Genomic DNA, 18,542 nt, shown 5'->3' on the forward strand with positions numbered 1-18,542 from the left:
TAAGTGGTTCCTTCGATCAATAGTAGTTCTTCACGTCTAGTCTCACCCGTAGATGCTCAAAGACACTGGTTGGGTCTGTGCGCGAATAAAAGAATTCCCCTGATTTAGCCATTGATTTCGAAGTGGCTTTTCCGGACTCCAGGCTGCGAAGGTAGTTGACAAAGGCGGAAGTCTGTTTTCTAAAAGACTGATAGAGGTGTAGAACAGCTCCTTCGCCTTCGTTGCGCATCCCGATTCCATCTGCTCTTGACAGAAGACTGAAGGTGAGGACGGTGCCGAAAATGGATTCAAGCAGTTTGGCCGCCTGCGCGTGACGCTTGCTGAGGAATAATGCGAACAGCATCTGGTCAAGGATGTCTTCGTGATAATCGCGAAGTCGTGGTACCGAGTGCGCCGCTTCAATCGTACCGTCGATGTCGCCGCGGTTGATGCAAAGCTCGATCTTGGTAAGTGTGTCTTGGAAGCGCTGCCAAATGGATCCAATGCCAATGTGGAAACAGTAATCACTGACTGCGAGGACAAGGTGCTGGGCATCCACTCTGAACTTCTGGTATACATCGCGTGTGTCTGCTGATAGAGATCCTCGAGCAGTAGAATCCCGGATAAGTCCTTTGACGGCAGAAACCATGCGGATTAACCGAAGTAAATGCTTGAAGAGACGATCATACTTATTCAAAGAGCGAACAGTAATAAGGGATTCAAGGACTTCTGGTGGCGTGTACTGCAGACGAAGGAAGTCCAAAGCCTCTATTGCATTCGGATTTTTACATCGTTCGACTTCTTCATCTGTCAATTCTCGAATTCCGAAGCTCAAGCTACCAGGCAGCTCATTATCCTTTTGAATGTGGGTTTTGTCGTCATCCTCTGCGTTTGTGGTGCCAAAGTAACAATCTCCCAGCAGGCCAATCAACACGAGTCGCAACTCTGAACTAGCTGGCGGCCATGTATCACGACTGCCGAGGCGTAAACCGGTATCAACACCACTACGCACTTTCCCAGCCTTTCGCTCTCCGCTTTCCATTTCTGGGTCGAATAGGGAATGGGAAAGGCGGGCGACAAATGAGCCCTCCCCTAGCAACTGGAAGCGCCATTGCATGTTCAGATGATGGCGAAGTCGATGCTCCTTAAAGAGGAGATGCAGGCAAGAGTAGTCGACAAGAAGTGCCTGTGAAGAAAGAATGGGCGCAAGAGATAGATGAAGGCCATAAGTTAATTCAGGCCCGAGGTAGCTTCCTTCGTTGGTATTTTCGGTTTCAAATCCCCGGGCTTTATCGAGCAGTTGCTTGAAATCATCCTTTGAAAGAGCCTTATGGTCTGTTACCGGCCCTGGAGCATTTTTTTCATCATCGATGTCGAAGAGTTCAAAGGCTGCCGTTGTAACTTCGGTGTTGGTGATTTGATCGACACCATGGACGACAGCCTCTGATGGTGAGCCCTGCAAGCCTGCATCACCCTTGTGGTATTTTTTGATCTCAGCACGGAGACTTGACTCGTATTCCTGGGCTTTTGTTTGAATTTGCTCAATATCAGCCCAAGAGGTTGCACAATGCAGATGAAGACTGCCAGTTCGCAAGAGAACATCACGCTTTGCAATAGGATGATGAGGATGGGATCGTTTCAACAACTGAAGGCTTCGCCCACTCTCAAAGATGGAACGGGCTTGGTCGGCCGGGATGAAAGACGGCATGTGGTCCGCTTGATAGATGTGATCGATTCGTGCTGGTCCAGTCTTGAACTTGCCGCCATCATGAGTTACCAGTCTGACGAAAGTTTTGCCGCTTGCCATGGATTCTTTGAGAGTTGCATCTTCGGGTCTAAGCCCGATCCAAGTCTCAATGAATTTGAACCACGGCCGAGTCACTCGAAGCACAATCTCATGCACAAGGTTCTCCACCCAGTCAAACTTCTGGACAAAAAATGCTGCACGTTCCATGACACTTGACATGACTTGTGCGTCCGAGACAGCCCTTTGCGCAGCACCGACAATAGCTGCCAAGACACCTATCAAGTCCCCGCAGCGGTGAAACAGTGCCTTTATTTGTAGGAGCGAGGTGATATTTCTTGAATGATCGGAGATCTGTTCTTCAAGGTTGAAGATTATTATTGCGACCGTGCTGCTTAATGTGAATAAAGCAGGGAGTTCTCTGCATTTCGCTGGCGGGTCTTGCGCAAACAACCGCATACGCTGCATGTTGGTACCACATTGGATCACATATTCAATCACATTTTCCAACGCCAATGAGCTAATACCAGAGACCCTGATGTCCTTCAAATGTCTTTCAAATTGGTTGGTGCGTTGATCATAGCGAAAGAACGCAGAGCTCCAACCTAGCCCGAGACGAAGCAATGATCGAATGAACACGTCTGTTCGAACCATTCGTTGTGTTGCACCCTCTCTGTTTGCAGTGCTTTTCCGTGCCAAAACTGCATCGAAGCCCTTTGCCCCAGATTCACTAAAGTAGACAGACACAGGCTCTTGGAAAGACCTATGTTGATACCTCTCCCATGATTTCTGCGGGGTTATTTGATCGGAGTCTTCCTGAAATAAATCCAAGGACCATATATCATTGCCATCATCTGGGATGCCTATTAACGAATCACATGTGGCATCAGACTCGCTGTCTGTGGAGGGATTGATGATCGAGTCGGTAGATGATTCGGGCTTTTCCAAGTTGGTTGGAAAGAGGTCCAGCTTCCATATAGCATCAATCGTATCCGTAGGCTGTGGGTATATCTCAAAGCAGGAGATAGCATCATCTATAAGAAAACAGTGTTATTGAAGATTCTAGGGAATATGCGGTTAACACTCACCACTGAGCGTAGTGTTCCATGGTAATGATCCCAATGGCTGTAGAGCTTCTATGCTGAATTTGGAGAGTCTCCAGAGACTTTCGCTAGAGAACGGATCCAGTTCATCACAATCCATAACGAGACCATGCTCAAATGAGATGTTTGACGCGTGAAAGTTCCTAGGTTGGTCCCGCGATGGAGATGGCTATCGCCGCGCACAGACCTTTGATAACAGAAAGTGCTCTCGCCCAGCTCGAAGCTCAACCATTACCCTCTCCAATTCAGTCTACTTCCTGTAGTCCTCGGGTATTACCACAAGCCGCGATGCCTCCAAAAAAGAAGAGCAAGCGCGCACATTCACCCACGCCACAAGACGATACCATGGCAGAGTCGAGCACAAATACCCCGTCAAGCGACAGCGCCGACAAGACAGACACAGACTACAACCTCATCACAGATCCCTGGACAGATGAGCAAGAAACTGCGCTTCTAAAAGCGATCATAAAATGGAAGCCAGTCGGTGAGTTCAATTCCCACTGTCGAGTTCACAACGCAGCTAACCGTCTGGCCCGATAGGCTTACACAAACACTTTCGGATGCTCGCAATCTCGGATTACTTAAAGAGCCAAGGATACGCACCATCCACGGCAGAACATATGCGGATTCCAGGGATATGGAAGAAGCTAGCCTCATTATACAACTTGGAAGCGCTTGACGAGCGGGTAAGCGGTGATCGAAGCTTCGTCCGCGCCAGTTCATTTTTGCTGATTAGCGAACCTTTACAGGAAGATTCAGTGATCACGGATGTCAACGAAGATGACGAAGGATCGAGTGAGATGTATTGCACGTTTGAGCTCCCCTATGACGAGTACGGCGATATGATGTTTGAAAGGCGACTTGCGATGGAAGAGTCATTGTCGCCCGTCACTAGTCGTACCAGTCGCGCAGGCGGATCACGGCGAGGAAGCACAGTCGCAGACACAGATGGTAAGGAGTGCCATGATTTACAACCTGGTTCACAACCCATAAACTGACCTCTTACCCACCACAGAACCACGGTCTTCTCCTGCTCCGTCTCGAGGTCGCATGTCCCGTCCCTCCACGCGTGGAACACGCTCAACCCGGCTGCAGGTGGAAATTGGGCCGGGGAGTCAAGGCAAGGTGTCTGATGAAGGAGGTGATTCGGCAGAAGACACTGGTGCCAATGATGAGGATGACGAGGAAGGCGAGGAGGGCTCTGAGAGTGAGGAAGATGAGGGCGAGGAGGAAAAAGGTGGTTCGCGGAGCACCAGAGCACAGACATCTCGATCCAAAGCCAAAGATAAGAGGCCTTCAGCTGGCACTGCGACGCGCAGGACTGCCCGACGGCGTTAACGTGGCCGAGTTTTCGATATGGGCTATAAACCTTGATACCTACGGAGTTTGAAGGATGGCGTTCTCTTTTGTTTTAGTGATGTGTATGACTATGCAGGCATCTTGCACCTTATTGCTACAGTAGCAGAACCGAGCTGGCAGAACCGAGCTGGCAGAACCGAGCAATCTAAAAATTACAGATTTACCACGATATGCCCAATATATGGAGGTTTAAGGTTGTTTGAGAATCAGGCGCCTCCAGTTAGCCAAAAGTAGATATATTTCGATCGCTATAGGTCTAATGTCGTTCGAAGGGTACAAAGGGAATAGATCAAGGGGTCATAGTACAAGGAGTCCTAGCAGCGCTTGCTTTACAGGCGCTTGATGATAGCCCCAGCGTACTCGTGGGTCTTGGCCTTACCGCCAAGATCACCGGTGAGGGTCTAAAGATTATGGGGTTAGTAATGCGCGGTAACTGTAGGGAAATATGTAGAAACTCACCTTGCCCTCGGCGAGGGTATCGAAGATAGCCTTCTGGATGCGGTTGGCGTGGTCGTGGAGACCCATGTGCTGCAGCATCATGATACTGCTAAGAAGCATAGCAGTGGGGTTGGCGAGACCCTTGCCGGCGATATCGGGGGCGGAGCCGTGGACGGCCTCGAAGATGGAGCACTCGTCACCAATGTTACCGGAGGGGGTGAGACCGAGACCACCGATCAGACCGGCGCACATATCGGACAGAATGTCACCGTACAGGTTGGGCATAACGAGGACCTTGTCGTTGTAGGGGGTGGGGTCGGTGACGATACGCAGGCATGAGTTGTCCAGCAGCTCAGCGTCGAACTCGATATCGGGGAATTCCTTGGCGATCTCGCGGGCGGTGTTGAGGAACAGACCGTCGGACATCTTCATGATGGTGGCCTTGTGGACAACGCGGACCTTCTTCTTGTTGATGGACTGCGCGTACTGGAAGGCGAAACGGAGGACACGCTCGGAAGCCTCGCGGGTGATGAGCTTGATGCTCTGTACGACACCGTCAACGACAACGTGCTCAATGCCGGAGTATTCACCCTCGGTGTTCTCGCGGATGAGAACAGTGTCGACGTTGTCGTAGGGGGTCTTGTAGCCAGCAATGGAGCGGCAAGGACGCAGGTTGGCGAACAGGTTGAAAGTACGACGGAGAGTCAGGTTCAGGGAGACGTGACCCTTGCCAACGGGGGTCTGGAAAATCGAAGTTTAGTATCGCAGTCCAGATACCAGAAATCCATGGGCAATTTGAAGCTGGAACGTACAGCGAGAGGACCCTTCAGGGCGACGAAGTTGCGGCGCACACTGGCAATAGCATCATCGGGAATGGCGGTCTTGCCATCCTTCAGGATGGGGGTGACATCAACGGACTCCCACTTGATGGGGGCCTATTATTGACTTAGTATTTTGATCGCGTTGAAGAGTTAGCATGTTGGAAGAAATCATACCTTAGCGGCCTCGAAGATATCCTTGATGGACTGAGAGATCTCAGGACCAATACCGTCACCCTCAATCAGAGTAACAGTGTACTTGCCCTATTTTAACAAAGCAGATCAATTAGCATTGTCGGAATTATACACGGGGTGGTGTTTTAGCGATTTATGGTTGATGTGCGCTGGCGCGGCTGGCGCCGGCATAGATGAAAAAACGGGTTCGGTGGGAGAAAAACGTACATCAGCACCCTTCTGACCCTTGAACTTGGCAACAGCCTCCTGCGCAGGGCTGGCATAGAAGCGAACCTATTTAAAAAGGTCGAAAATTAGTCAATTGAGCTTTGATTGTCAACGACTTTGTTGTCCTTGAGGGGGTTGTGTACCTGCGCGATAGGAGCAGCAAATCGGGGGGCCACGCGGGACGGGCGCATGCACTGGCGAGCAACAGAGAAGTTCCGGGCAGCAATCATCTTGAAAGATCCCTTCAATTACTTTGGGGAAGATAATAAGTGGTGAGGGGGTAAAAGGGAAGAAGGAGAGAGGAAGAAAGAATCAAATCTCTCGGCGCCGCACCGATCCGACCGGGACTCAGACCGCATTGGTTTCATTTCCCCCACGGCCCGAGTCCACTCTTTTAGGTGTCCACTCTTGACGACACATGACTACAAGCTCAGCATTTGATTAGGGTTCTGTTATCAGATCTTGATCCCCTGCAGAAAGATCCCTGATTCTATCTTATATTTCAATTCATCCTGGCCCCTACGTACCATCATGGCTGACCTCGACGTCGCAAGCCATTACAACCTACCCTCCAAGTTCCCTGAGGAATGGCCAGCATCTTTAGACGTGGCTGATGAGCCAGAAGAACAGCAAGTTCAGCGAGCAGACTCCCGACCACGCAAGTCCCGATACATAGCTCTTGAGCGCAGTACCAGTGATTGGAGAGGCAACTTTGGTTCACGGAGAGGGAAGGAGGGCAGGGAAAATGCGCGGGAAGACGAACCCGATCCATTGGGTACAAGCGATAGCGTTCTCCGGATCCTCAAGCAGCGAGGAGTGCCCTTAGAGGAAGATGGCAAATCACGATTCCTGCTGTCATCGACATCATTCTCGCCCGCACTATTCCTATCACAGGCGCATCATTCAGACTCTATTGAAACGCTGACGGGCGGGCTGGATAACCTGTCGCATTCCATCGACCAGAAGTCGGCGTCGCTGAAAGTACTGGTGGAAGCCAATTTTGAGCGTTTCGTCCGTGCCAAGGCAACTATCGATAGCGTCTATACCGAGATGAGGAACCAGGGCGTTGAGAAACAACCAGCACCGGGTCTGAGTCCCCGCAGGTCAGGACATTTCCGGAGCTATTCGGGTCAGCAACGGAGTGTATCTCCCGCTCCGATAGTTCCCAAAAAGACTGCTCTTGTCAAGGAAAGTGAGTTCGGCATGAAAGGTATTAGAGGTCCTTTGGTTGAGGCTTCTGTCAAGGCCGAAGAGGTGTGGGGACCGGCTCTTGGAGGACGGGAGCGAGAGAAGGTACTGAAGTCGGTGGTGGAGACTATGGAGAAACACCGCGATGTCTATGAAATTGGGAGCCTCTTGTCCAAGTCCATTCAGCAACGTGACTATGATGCTGTCTTCGAGCAGTATACCAAAGCAAGGACACTCGCCAATCGAGCAAAAGATCTCGCAGAGCAGGCATCTTTCAGTCCCCGCCGGCAACTAAACGACTCTGAGACACACACAATTCTAGCCATGGGTCGGATGTGGATGGACGTTGACCAACAAATTCAAGACTTTAAGCGCGATCTCTGGAGACGTCTTGCCGACGCTCCCACCACGTCAACTACAAGCACCGCCTTGGGACCCGTGGAAGAACACATGGAGTTGATCGGGGCATTGTTGGAATTGGGTGTCGATGACAATCCTATCTGGAAATGGCTTCAGAGTCGTTATGAATTCCTGAGAACAAAGATCACCGGATTCTGTGACCGATGCAAGGTCGAAATTGAAATTTTAAGAAGAAGGCTTGCTTGTGGAGAGAGACCAACGCCACAGGCTACAGCATCCTATCTCCGTCTGGCACCTCGTGATGGTGCGGTCGAAATTCCAGGACGACTAGACACGGATCAAGTCATTGAATTGTGGGAATGCATACAAACGTTCCTAACCCGGCTTCTGTCCTCACAAAGTGGCTTGTTGGGCGAGGTGTTAGATTTCTGGGAAGTCGCACAATCATTCATTGATGGCAGTCGACAACGGATTTTGCCTGCCGGGTTTGAAGGGGAGAGTCGCAAGCATCACCATCTTTCCGACAACAATATTCAGGAGTTGGAGAAGGGTATTGACGTGTTGGTCAATATTATTCGAGAGAACGTCGTGGCCCTCTTCACGGAACCCCCAACCGAAGATATCTCCCTACTCTTCTCGCCAATTCCGGCAAGTCCATCAACCCCAGAGTCGAGGGGTATTACTCCGACAGAGTCTCGCTTCAAGCTGGATCCAAGGAACCTACCATATCCTCCCCCAAAGCTTGGAGAGCACTGGGAGGCTTTCGCATTCTGGCCACCATTTTCCAATTCTCTCAGTGGAGTGTACTATCTGAGTAAATTCCTCATCATAGTAGGCACCGCGGCGAGCGAAATGGCAGCCCTACAGCCGATTGGCGGAGCTGGAAAAACATATGACCTCCTGAAGACCCTAGTCAGCATTTCCCGGGAACGATGTGCACGTGTGGCGTGTGCTGCCTGGAGTAAAGATGCGGAGATATGCAAAATGTTGGAAGATTGGACACGCGATTCAGAGAGGCGTGATTTGACTAAGATGCCCGGGTTCTTCGTGGCTTACGAGAGTGCTATCCTTGGGGGCATGCAAAAGATCCTTTACATCTCGGAAGCTATGGCAAAGCCAGGCTCCGTGGATGTTGTCACTCAGCCACCTGCTAAACTACTTCAAATGGTCCGCACTCAGTTCGTATCGAGTGTTTACAAAGCGTTAAGCGGTCTGGTCGAAAACGCAGAGCGCCTGACAACAGTAGATGAAGAAAATGAATGGATCATTGCTCGGCCAGCAATGACAAGTCAAGCGACTGACGCTGGTTTGTCAGTTTTCTCGGCTGATTCGGTCGATTCTTGGAATCGGGTAAGTGTCAGTCCAGTTCGATGTGATACCTGCGTAACTAACCACAACACAGAATGTCCGAATCCTTCTCACACTTTCAAATCTCAAAGCTCTACAGGCCGACCATGTCCCACAGCTTATCTCGAACTTTGAGACGTCCTTCTCAGTCAAGCTGTCGGAAGAGGCCAAGACCGTCCGGGACGTGCTTAGCCAGATTGAAGACAGGCTATTCCAATCATATATCACCCCAACTACTGTCCTATTACACAAAACGATCACCGCTGGCATTGCCTCTCCAGATTGGGAGCCGTCTGTTGACAGGCCGGAGCAAGTTCGCCCATATGTCTACAACACCATGTTGACCATGGTGCTGGTCCACACAGAGATCTCCACAACTATTCCGTCTACTGTGTCGGCAGGTGCTAGTCGCGCTGCGTCAAGTTCACCTTCCTCGCTGCTGTCTACTGTGTTGACACATCTCCTTTCTCAAATTTCTTCGTCACTGCTTGATGCCTTCCGTTCTCGGTCCTCCTTCTCACTCCCAGCTTTGATGCAAGCTACCCTGGACACAGAGTTCATTGCACAGACTCTTACCTCGTACATAACCGAGGAAGCATCAAATGTGCAAAGCCAGATCTACGTCGAGCTAGATTGTCGTACCACAAACGAAGCTCGCACCAAACTGAAGGCCGAACTAGGAGAAATGCGTGTTATCCTGAAACGGCTCAGAGATCGGACGAAGGGCGAGTTTGCTTGTTTCAAAAAGCCGAGAAATGGGGTGCAAATGGTGGAGTGAATAATAAGTCTTCCGCTGCGGCCGCGACATAGGTTTAGCAAGATAGTGCCATTAAAGAACCAAGAATCGTAATATTGAATGCTTTGAAATTTTTTTTCATAACCGGGTATCATGAAAACATAGTCCACACCATGTGTAGTTCTTGCCTTTCTCTAATTCTTACCAACCATCCGCTGCACGCGACTAAGGAGGGCGTTGCTCTCTCTGCCTAATCGCCTCTTGCCAAACTGGTCCGGCCGCTTCGCGCGCAGCAGTTTCTCACGCTCATTTTGTTTCGCCTCACGCTCCTTCTGTCGTGCTTCCTCCGCCTTCCTCCGCTTCTCTGCAAACTCCATCTCCTTTGTGAAAGCAGAAGGCTTTGGTCTGCGCTCCCTCTGTTTGCCATCACCTCGTGGACGTCGTTCTGGTCTAGGTGCAGGTGCTGGGGCCTCAGGCTCGTTCAACATGGCTATGCGATCCGGGTGGAGTTCCGGAGTCTTTGCCTCTTCGACAGTCTTTTCCTCATCCTTGCCAGTGTGGGTTTCATCTGCCTCGGCGGTATCGTACACGGATTTCCTAGGCGCGATGGCGAGTTCTTCGGCTTTGATCTTGGCATATGCCTTCTTCACTTTGGCTTTGTGAATCAGGTCATTCTTGATCTTTTGGGCTGTTGTTAATTATTTGATTAGTCTCGTTTAAATTCGAGGAATTGCTTTTGGGCATGCTCACTCTTGCGACGATATGTGCCATCTGGGAGGTTTGCGGGTCCAACGCTAAAACCCTTGCGCTTCTTGACCTCGGGCTCGCCCTTTGACGATGGAGCAGCATCGCCATCGCGGGTACGTTTTGGTGCCATGTTGATATTCAAACAAAACAAGTGTGTTTTGTTCCTGTGTGTTGAAATCGAAAGACTTTCGGAGAAGAAAAAAAAAAGTGGCGATCTCCGCACGGAACATCGGTCTCGGCCACTAGCAGATAAGTATGAACTTTTTTGAACAGTATACTACGTTTTTATTTTCTCAATTTTAGTACTAAAAGAACGAGGTAGAGAATTCACTGTATCATTTACAATATCTATCATGTCTACAATATATGCGATATATGTGACACTATTGACTCATTCTATTGTCATTCCAGCCGGCATATTATGTGCCTTTCTTTTCGCCATTTCTTCCCAACATCTCTTCATTTTTTAGGCATCGGGCCTTGATATTATTGTGACCCAAAGAATTCAAATATAGAACAATATAGGGCTATCTCGTCACCTAACGGTGCAACACAACGTCACTGGTCCATCACATGACGTTCTCAGTCCGGATCTCCGAGATCGACGGGTGTCCACCTCCCAAATGCTCAATACTCTCTCTTCCCTATTCAACATTTCGAGGCAAACTGGGCATTCATACCTTAAGAAAGCTAAAGCCAGGCCCATGGAGTGACAAGCTATCTTCTATACAAGCGCTGCCTTCCTCGCCAATCAGTAGAACTATTGACGGCATATACTCGAGTCATCCTGGTACATCGCATCAAACTCTCTCCCCCCCACAGCGGCACAGCTTGGCTCTGGTTTCAAAAGGTGCTACGTGGGTGGCCTCCTGAAATGTCATATTTAGCGTCTCAGGTCTTGTAGTCTGCCCTTATCACGCCACCATGCCCCTATTTCGAGATCCGGATCGGCGGCGTCATTATCTATGGTCACCCGACCATGACCATAAACAGCCAACCACAGGGTCCTCGGAGCCCCAGCTAAATGGTCTCAATCACCGTGAGATAGCTGCTCCAGAAATGGCGACCAACGCTATGCATCCGACGGCGTTGAATCCGCCCAAAGTGTGGGCAAATGATCGGGAGGAGCTCATACATCGTATTAAAGAATCTTCGCCTTGGAGACTTCAACACATGGTATGTGAATCTTTTCGTGGATATCTAACTCTTTTTCAAACCTCTACTTGATGTGATGTCCGGTCTCTTTAATCCGGTTTTGTTCTCTTTCTCTTTTCTTTCATAGTCCAACACATCTCGTCAAGTATACATAAGCTAACGTGCCAATAGTCCCCAGATAGGGAGAAAAATGATTTATTTGCTTCTCGAATCTCACGGGAGCAGTCACAAACAGCAGTAAGAGAGCATGAAGACCGCTCTCTTAACCAAGGACATCACATCAACGCGACAGAGGAACTGGGATCGCCGGCCGATATCCAGAGACCTCGATCAGCGTTACACTCGGGTGACTTCAATGAAAGAACCACAGATCCCCATAACTCACACTCTCCTCGATCTCCTTTGAAGGGGCAGAGTTCGGGCTCTCCATTTGCTGATTTAGGATCTTCCCCCACGACTCCTTGGTTCGGAGTACCGGCCTTGCCACCCGATTTGCGAAAGACAAGCACATCAAATGAGCATCATCATCAATCCAATATTATCGTGAATGCTCGTGCTCGTGCACCGTCTGTGGGCTCATTCTCATCGAGTTATGTTCTGAAAGCTCCTACCAGTCCTCTGGTATATCAAGCAAATAACACCGACTTGGACTTTTCGTCCGATGTTGACCATGTGGACGTCTTGGGGCCTTTGGAGAGAACAAACCGTCGCCGTACTTTGCCGCCAGACACTTTTGGGAATCTACAATTTTCGCCAAGCGATGAAACTTCCCACCTGAGTAGTCCATCTCTAGGACGGCAGCAAGACATCTTTACCAATCAAACGCCTTTGCCTCGCCGGTCATTGACTTCAGCATATAGTCTTCAACTCGCACCGTCCCCAGGGGGGCAGATCCCACCATCACGAGTAAGAAGGCCGTCTTTCGTCTCTGACATCTCGTCAAAATCCCACGCGCCGATGGTGGGGTCTTATGAGGAGTCGATATTGTGCGGGAGAATGTCAATGAACCCTTCTAAGCCGCTGGATTTCATGGCTCAGATCGGCGTCCTAGGCAAGGGAAAATGCAAAGGCCATCTCAAATGTCCGCCACATATCACAGTCCCATTTCCGGCTGTTTTCTACAGCTATCCGACCTCGGGGTGCGGCCGCTCAATCTCAGACGACAACCCGAGTCCCTATGTGGGAACAATTGACCTAGAAAATGCTCTCCCGAAAGAGAATCCTAATCCGACTCGACGTCGCAGACGACATCCAAGTTCTACGGGACCTCATGAAGACATTTCCGCCACAGAAGGACCAAACGATATTTGCACGCCTGGTGGTGAATCACGACGCCTCCGGGGAAAGAAGATTCGCAGGTCAGAATCGCCTAAATGTCCCCCAGGGGGGTCTTACCGGATTCCACAACAAGGCCAACTACAAATCATAATCAAGAACCCGCACAAGACTGCGGTCAAGCTTTTCCTAGTTCCATATGACCTCGCTGATATGGAACCTGGTACAAAGACCTTCATTCGGCAACGCAGCTATTCGGCAGGTCCGATCATCGATATGCCGCTCAGTGCACGGAAGAATTATGGGACAGATCGCCCGGAAGCTTCCTTGAATCCCACACAAGATCCTCAGGACAAACCCACTTTGCGATACCTCATTCATCTGCACATCTGCTGTCCCGCGCGCGGTCGCTTTTATCTACATCCGTCTATTCGCGTGGTGTTCGCAAACCGGGTCCCGGACGGCAAGGAGAAACTACAGAACGAGATACAAATTCCCGAGCCGAGATACACTCCGTACAAGCCCGCTTCCATCTCAAGTACTGCGAGCGCAAATACGAGCCTGGGAATTGAACAAACTTCCCGCGGACTAAGTGTGGACCAAGGAGTGATCCCTCACCTCCATCCAAATATATCGTCTCCCAGCCAGTTCCCCTCGCAACTAGACGTGCGAGGTCCCTTGGATGTTGCAGGTGACCCTGAAAATACACCTCCCTCGCATAGTGTGTCTCGGCACAACAAGCTCACCAAGGACAACGAGGATTACGGACGTCATCCGTTTATCTCGAATCCAAGCAGTCCAGAACCTGGCGAAAGCCTACTCGCCAAGAGACTCCGAGGCCTCGATGTGCAAAGACAGGGGACCACAGTAGATGAACAGCATCCACGCAAATTAGGCTTCTATGATCGACCATCTCCCACCCACAACCAACGTCCTCGCTAAACGAACCCAATGCAATACACTCCAACTCCAAGAACCTCCTCCTCGCCATTCAGTATGACAATAGTACCACCTATCTCCCATGTGTATCTTGATCTTCCTTGGCTTGACATTTCCTGTCTACATCACCCTCAAAGAACAGCACATGACAGCATGACAATAGGCGCACTGGTTTGCAGCCAATACTTGTTTATACTAACCCATATAATAGCGCCTAGTATTTTAATGCACCTTGATTCACGCCTAAGCGATGTGTGTATTTCGTTTCGTTGCCAGTTGGACGTCTGGTTGATCTGCTTTCCGTGCTTTGTGGATATATTGGGGAACCTAGGCGCATGGGTCGTTGACTATACCCCCTTTCTATGTTTATTTTTCGTATCTTCTCTTGGCGCGTTGGCTTGATGTTTCACTAAGTTTATTTGTTGGTTATATAGTTCAATGTGGTGGATTTTAAGAGTTGAATATATATATTACACTACGTGAAGTGCGTCGCTGCGCGATTTTGATTTTGTAACTAGAACAACGTACATGAACAGTGAATATATATTTAGAGATTTTCATGTTTAATAAGTAGATTTATAGGAATATATAGGGAGGTATGATTTTATGAAATGTGTAAGAGTAGGAGTTCCTGCAATTTATATCTACAGAGCGCTAGATACAGCAAATAAATTATCACAACATAACAAGTGGAAAATCACCCAAGAATTATGTGATCTCGACCCGGCTGGCATGATTACAATTCCTTCGAGTCTAAGAAAATAAACTTTCCTAGTCCTCTTTAACCAGCGAGTGTAGCTTAACCAGCATGCTCCACGATCTCGCTAACCAGAACGCCGTTCTTGATGTAGCTCTTGAACTGCTCGGGCAGAGGGCACTCCTTGGTATCTTCATCGGTGCCCTCCGGCGGCGGAAGGTTGATGTTAATAGCGGAGCACTTGCTAGTAAAGACCTCAGTGTTAAGGCTCTGCTGGCCAAGGTAAACGGTAGCACCATCAACTTGGTCCATCAGCAGAGTGGGGACCGTACCGTCGATCTGCACAGCGAACTTGGGGCACTTGATGATATCAAGACTGCTGACAAGAGAGTCAACAATGAGAGAGAGGCCAACGCAGTTATCGATGGCAATAGCGTTAGCCTTGTTGGAGACCTTGATGATGGTTTTGTTGCAGCGGGTAATGAGGATGGACTGGTTCTGCTGAGCAGCGATCTCGACGATCTCGCCAGGAGCATCAAAGTTCTCAATGAGCCACTTGCTGCCCTCGAGTTCCTTGCGAGGCGGCTTGCGCGCGCGCATGTTTTCGGGCTTGGGCTTCTTGCTAGGTGCTGGTGACTTGCCCCGCACGGCGCTGGAGCCTTCAGACTCCGAGACGGTTGATCCGGCACGCAGGCTGGGGTTCTTGTGCGTCATCTGCGATTTATCGACCTTGCGAAGGCTGGATGTGATACCCTCGCCCTGGTTGAGCTGGTCGAAGACAGCGCCCATGTCTGCTGCTGGTGCTTGGGCGGCCGGGGCGGGGGGAATACCAGGAGGCGGAGGTGGGGGAGGGACACCGCCACCGGGGACGTTGAGGGATGGGACCGGGGGAGGAGGAGGGGGAGGGGGAGGAGGGGCACCGCCGCTGACAGGAGTAGGTCCGCCCTTGGCCTGCTTCAAAGCTTCCAAGGCATCAATGCCAGATGCATTGTTCCATGTGAGACCTTGGGGGAAGTGTTTCTTGAGGTACTCTGCAAGAGCCTTGAAATTTTGATAGTAGGCCTTGATATATGCGACATGCGTCTTGTCCCTGTCAAAGTGTCAACATGGGGATTCCTTCAAAACGTCATTACCAGGAGTGCTCACTTGTCCTTGTACTCCTTCAGCACCTTATTTCCGTAGTATTCAATGCCACCGATCATGTCCGTAACAAACTCCGCAGGCTTGCTTTCAAAGAACCAAGCGAGCGCAACAATGCCCTCTGCAACAGCGCTCAGATGGTTGAATAGCGGCGATGCCCTGTTTGATTCGCGAATGTTGTTTATGCTATCGGATGCTTTGTGCAGATCCGTCATCAACTCCGGAGGCTGGGTATTGGGCTTCTTGGCCTTTGTCACAACGAAAAGATAGGTGCGTTCGGCTTGAAAGGCTTGAAGGACGGCTTTGGACTATAGATCCAGTCAGCAACTACACGCGGCAGACCAAGTTCCCAGATTTACTAAGAACATACTTGCTCAGCAACCAGACCACCAATCTTCTCTCCCAGGTTGACAAAGTTCTGAACATCTCCCTTGATCAACGCATCGAAGTCCTGAATCTGTGGCGGAACCGGGGCCGCCACAGGGGTTGCGGGCGGAGGAGGAGAAGGCTTAGGGGGTTCTGGAATAGCGGGCATGGAGGAAGCAGGGGACCCGGACATGGGCTTTGGGGCGTTAGGGTCATCGTATGACATCGCCATGTCCTCCAAGCGTGAGGTCGCTGCCTCGAGGCTGTAGATAAGTCCAATGTCAGCCAAGTGTGCCAGATGTAGTTGCCAAACAGCTTTAGGATGAAACCAAAAGCAAAATGTCATAAGTGAGACACTGCTAGCACCAGAGGTACATACCGCTTGATGAGGGTGGTGAAATTATGCATATTGCCGCCAGATGCCATGATAGGCAACACGTTGCTCCAACAGTGGAAGCAGAAAGGTAAAAGGGTGGTTTGAGTAGGTAGAAGGGATTATCGAAAAGCAAAAACCTTTGCTATTCCGTAAAATCTAGGTCCTCAAGTTCCGAAGACAAGATGATAGGGAGTGGAAAGAAGACAAAGCTCCTGAGGCAGATGACGGCTCTAGACGTGGTATGGTACGTTACAACGGGATCAGCAGGGGGGAATGACGTTGCGGGGTATATTTGGTAATTATATTACCATAATCCGATCCACCGTAATGCGATCAAAACCCCCAACACTTCAAAAGGTTCGGTTCTTCGTCTCTCTGAACAACCTCCTTTGTATCTATATATAGCTTTAGCTGCCAATATGGTCCAAGATCAGCCAATTGAGGTCGAATTTTGCACCTTGGGGATGTTTATAATTGGTATGGTTTACTTCGTCCCTCAAAGGTGGGATGTAGACTCACAAGATTGTTATTCAGATGATATCGATTTCGGCGGTTCAAGACCCGGTGTCAAGAATATCCTCGGTGGCGCAGCCTCATTTGCAGTTGTAGGCGCCCGCTTGGTCTCGGGCTCGAAGTATGCACGATCTGTGAGCTGGATTGTGGATGTTGGCTCCGATTTCCCCGCTGAGACGCTTGATGTAATCAAATCATGGAACACATCCTGTGTTTTTAGAGAGGATCCTAGCAGGCTAACAACGAGAGCCTGGAACGGTTATCATCCCGATGAGAAACGAGGTAAGTTTCTGGTGATATCTTGTGAAAGAACGGATGCAATGACTGACCCCGGCAGACTTCAAATACTTGACTCCGAAATTAAGACTCGAGCCTGAAATGTTGTCCGACTCGCAGGTGTGGTCCAAGACATTCCATATGGTCTGCTCTGCATCTCGTTGTATGTCTATAGTACATGATATTCTCCAGCGGCGAGATGAATTGCGAAAGGCAGGGAAAGCGCCGTCTGCCGCGCATGCTTCCAAGCGCCCTATCTTTGTTTGGGAGCCAGTCCCTGATCTTTGTACCCCAGAAGAACAGGACAAGTTCTTCGCCGCAAATAAGGTCGTGGATGTGGTGAGTCCTAACCACATGGAGCTCGGCATGATGTTTGATCATCCCGGTTGGACCGAGAAGAGCCAAGAAGGCCAGCAGCTAGTCCAACGGATTACAGACTCAGGCATTGGTCCCAATGGAAATGGCATGCTGGTCATTAGGGCAGGAAAGGATGGTAGCTACGCCTACTCAAAGTCTGCCAAAATTTGGCTCCCCGCATATCATCAACCTGATGCCGAAGGTGCTACGCCTGTGATCGACCCCACGGGTGCGGGTAACTCTTTCCTTGGTGCACTAGCCCAGGGGATGGTGACTGCAGGCCGAGAGCCATTCCAGGCCATTGACTCTGTTCTATCAAACTCCGAAACTTGGAAGAAAGCTCTTGAGTCCTGGGGTAATTACCAACATCACCCTATGGCGCTCATTTGCGCAACCGTCGCAGCTGGTTTTGTGGTCGAACAAATCGGTGTACCGCATATCGATGCTGATGGAAACGGAGAGGAATTGTGGAATGGGACTGAATTCACGGAACGAGTCCGCCTGTACACGCAACGATTATTGAGGACACTTGAAGAGTCTCCTCAGAGACATACATTGGTCAATTGACCAATGGCCGGATGGGGAACGCCCTTTTATTGTCGTACAGCACACAAGTAATCAAATAGTAGAAAAACACGAAAAGAAAAGGTCCGTCCTGCTGTAAAATCCTCCTACAACCGCCGTCCAGTATCCTGGACCTTCTTCATGAGTCGTTCTTCGCGGCTTGTTTCTGCTCGTGTTCGCGAATTTGTTTGCTCCAGCTATAAATTAAGAAATGCAAGAGTCAGCATAAGGTATATCGAGCGACATAAAAGTTCGGGTGACGGACTATCGGCTGGGGAAGAAGCGGCCGGGCTCGGGCATCTTGTCGCGGTATTCCCGCTCAGCACTGATGCTGAAGGCGACAGCAGCGACACCAACCACAAAAGCGCCCATGATCGCTGTGTTGACCCTCCAGTTGGCTGGCTGTGCGTACCAACCACCAGCGGGGGACCAGACTTCCTTGGGGTACCTGCCCCATCAAATGTATTAGCTCCTGGCAAGGTCATGAAAAGCACGAGTACGTACGGGATCTTTCCACCTCCACCCATTGTGACGAAGATACAATTGAAAGTTTTGTTGAGTAGATAAAGCGAGCGTAGGGCTGGTAGTTCTTGAAGGTGGAAGCCGAAAGGGCCGTCTCGGTCGCAGGTCTGATGCCAAGGCGCTAATACCACACTGGGCTTA

General features: G+C 50.1%; 9 protein-coding genes across 9 annotated transcripts; 4 read left to right on the forward strand and 5 right to left on the reverse strand.

The window, feature by feature from the left end:
* Positions 1 to 16: 16 nt before the first annotated feature.
* N7447_003655 (tubulin gamma complex associated family protein) lies at positions 17 to 2,926 on the reverse strand (the record flags this gene model as incomplete). The annotated part of the gene is made up of 2 exons (XM_057227930.1): positions 17 to 2,757; positions 2,812 to 2,926. The coding sequence occupies 2 exons, from the start codon at positions 2,924 to 2,926 to the stop codon at positions 17 to 19; spliced, it is 2,856 nt and encodes a 951-aa protein (XP_057087271.1).
* Positions 2,927 to 3,114: 188 nt separating this feature from the next.
* Positions 3,115 to 4,164, forward strand: N7447_003656 (EAF7 family protein; the record flags this gene model as incomplete). The annotated part of the gene is made up of 4 exons (XM_057227931.1): positions 3,115 to 3,310; positions 3,367 to 3,512; positions 3,576 to 3,777; positions 3,842 to 4,164. 4 exons carry the CDS (start codon positions 3,115 to 3,117, stop codon positions 4,162 to 4,164), a joined length of 867 nt encoding a protein of 288 aa, XP_057087272.1.
* A 350-nt stretch (positions 4,165 to 4,514) lies between these two features.
* N7447_003657 (isocitrate dehydrogenase (NAD(+)) IDH2) lies at positions 4,515 to 6,073 on the reverse strand (the record flags this gene model as incomplete). The annotated part of the gene is made up of 6 exons (XM_057227932.1): positions 4,515 to 4,586; positions 4,645 to 5,364; positions 5,436 to 5,558; positions 5,619 to 5,705; positions 5,844 to 5,909; positions 5,987 to 6,073. 6 exons carry the CDS (start codon positions 6,071 to 6,073, stop codon positions 4,515 to 4,517), a joined length of 1,155 nt encoding a protein of 384 aa, XP_057087273.1.
* A 301-nt stretch (positions 6,074 to 6,374) lies between these two features.
* Positions 6,375 to 9,516, forward strand: N7447_003658 (exocyst subunit SEC5; the record flags this gene model as incomplete). Its single annotated transcript, XM_057227933.1, has 2 exons — positions 6,375 to 8,741; positions 8,794 to 9,516. 2 exons carry the CDS (start codon positions 6,375 to 6,377, stop codon positions 9,514 to 9,516), a joined length of 3,090 nt encoding a protein of 1,029 aa, XP_057087274.1.
* A 152-nt stretch (positions 9,517 to 9,668) lies between these two features.
* N7447_003659 (uncharacterized protein) lies at positions 9,669 to 10,351 on the reverse strand (the record flags this gene model as incomplete). Its single annotated transcript, XM_057227934.1, has 2 exons — positions 9,669 to 10,162; positions 10,225 to 10,351. The coding sequence occupies 2 exons, from the start codon at positions 10,349 to 10,351 to the stop codon at positions 9,669 to 9,671; spliced, it is 621 nt and encodes a 206-aa protein (XP_057087275.1).
* Positions 10,352 to 11,145: 794 nt separating this feature from the next.
* Positions 11,146 to 13,593, forward strand: N7447_003660 (uncharacterized protein; the record flags this gene model as incomplete). Its single annotated transcript, XM_057227935.1, has 2 exons — positions 11,146 to 11,397; positions 11,548 to 13,593. 2 exons carry the CDS (start codon positions 11,146 to 11,148, stop codon positions 13,591 to 13,593), a joined length of 2,298 nt encoding a protein of 765 aa, XP_057087276.1.
* Positions 13,594 to 14,389: 796 nt separating this feature from the next.
* Positions 14,390 to 16,219, reverse strand: capA (adenylate cyclase-binding protein; the record flags this gene model as incomplete). Its single annotated transcript, XM_057227936.1, has 4 exons — positions 14,390 to 15,377; positions 15,434 to 15,735; positions 15,798 to 16,056; positions 16,173 to 16,219. 4 exons carry the CDS (start codon positions 16,217 to 16,219, stop codon positions 14,390 to 14,392), a joined length of 1,596 nt encoding a protein of 531 aa, XP_057087277.1.
* Positions 16,220 to 16,588: 369 nt separating this feature from the next.
* On the forward strand, positions 16,589 to 17,882 carry N7447_003662 (uncharacterized protein; the record flags this gene model as incomplete). Its single annotated transcript, XM_057227937.1, is given in 3 exon segments — positions 16,589 to 16,964; positions 17,020 to 17,121; positions 17,134 to 17,882. 3 exon segments carry the CDS (start codon positions 16,589 to 16,591, stop codon positions 17,880 to 17,882), a joined length of 1,227 nt encoding a protein of 408 aa, XP_057087278.1.
* Positions 17,883 to 18,018: 136 nt separating this feature from the next.
* Positions 18,019 to 18,406, reverse strand: N7447_003663 (uncharacterized protein; the record flags this gene model as incomplete). The annotated part of the gene is made up of 3 exons (XM_057227938.1): positions 18,019 to 18,076; positions 18,145 to 18,327; positions 18,384 to 18,406. The coding sequence occupies 3 exons, from the start codon at positions 18,404 to 18,406 to the stop codon at positions 18,019 to 18,021; spliced, it is 264 nt and encodes an 87-aa protein (XP_057087279.1).
* Between the last annotated feature and the right edge of the window lie 136 nt (positions 18,407 to 18,542).

Source organism: Penicillium robsamsonii (assembly GCF_028829455.1).
Source record: "Penicillium robsamsonii strain IBT 29466 chromosome Unknown utg000002l_segment0_segment0, whole genome shotgun sequence".
Classification (NCBI taxonomy): domain Eukaryota; kingdom Fungi; phylum Ascomycota; class Eurotiomycetes; order Eurotiales; family Aspergillaceae; genus Penicillium; species Penicillium robsamsonii.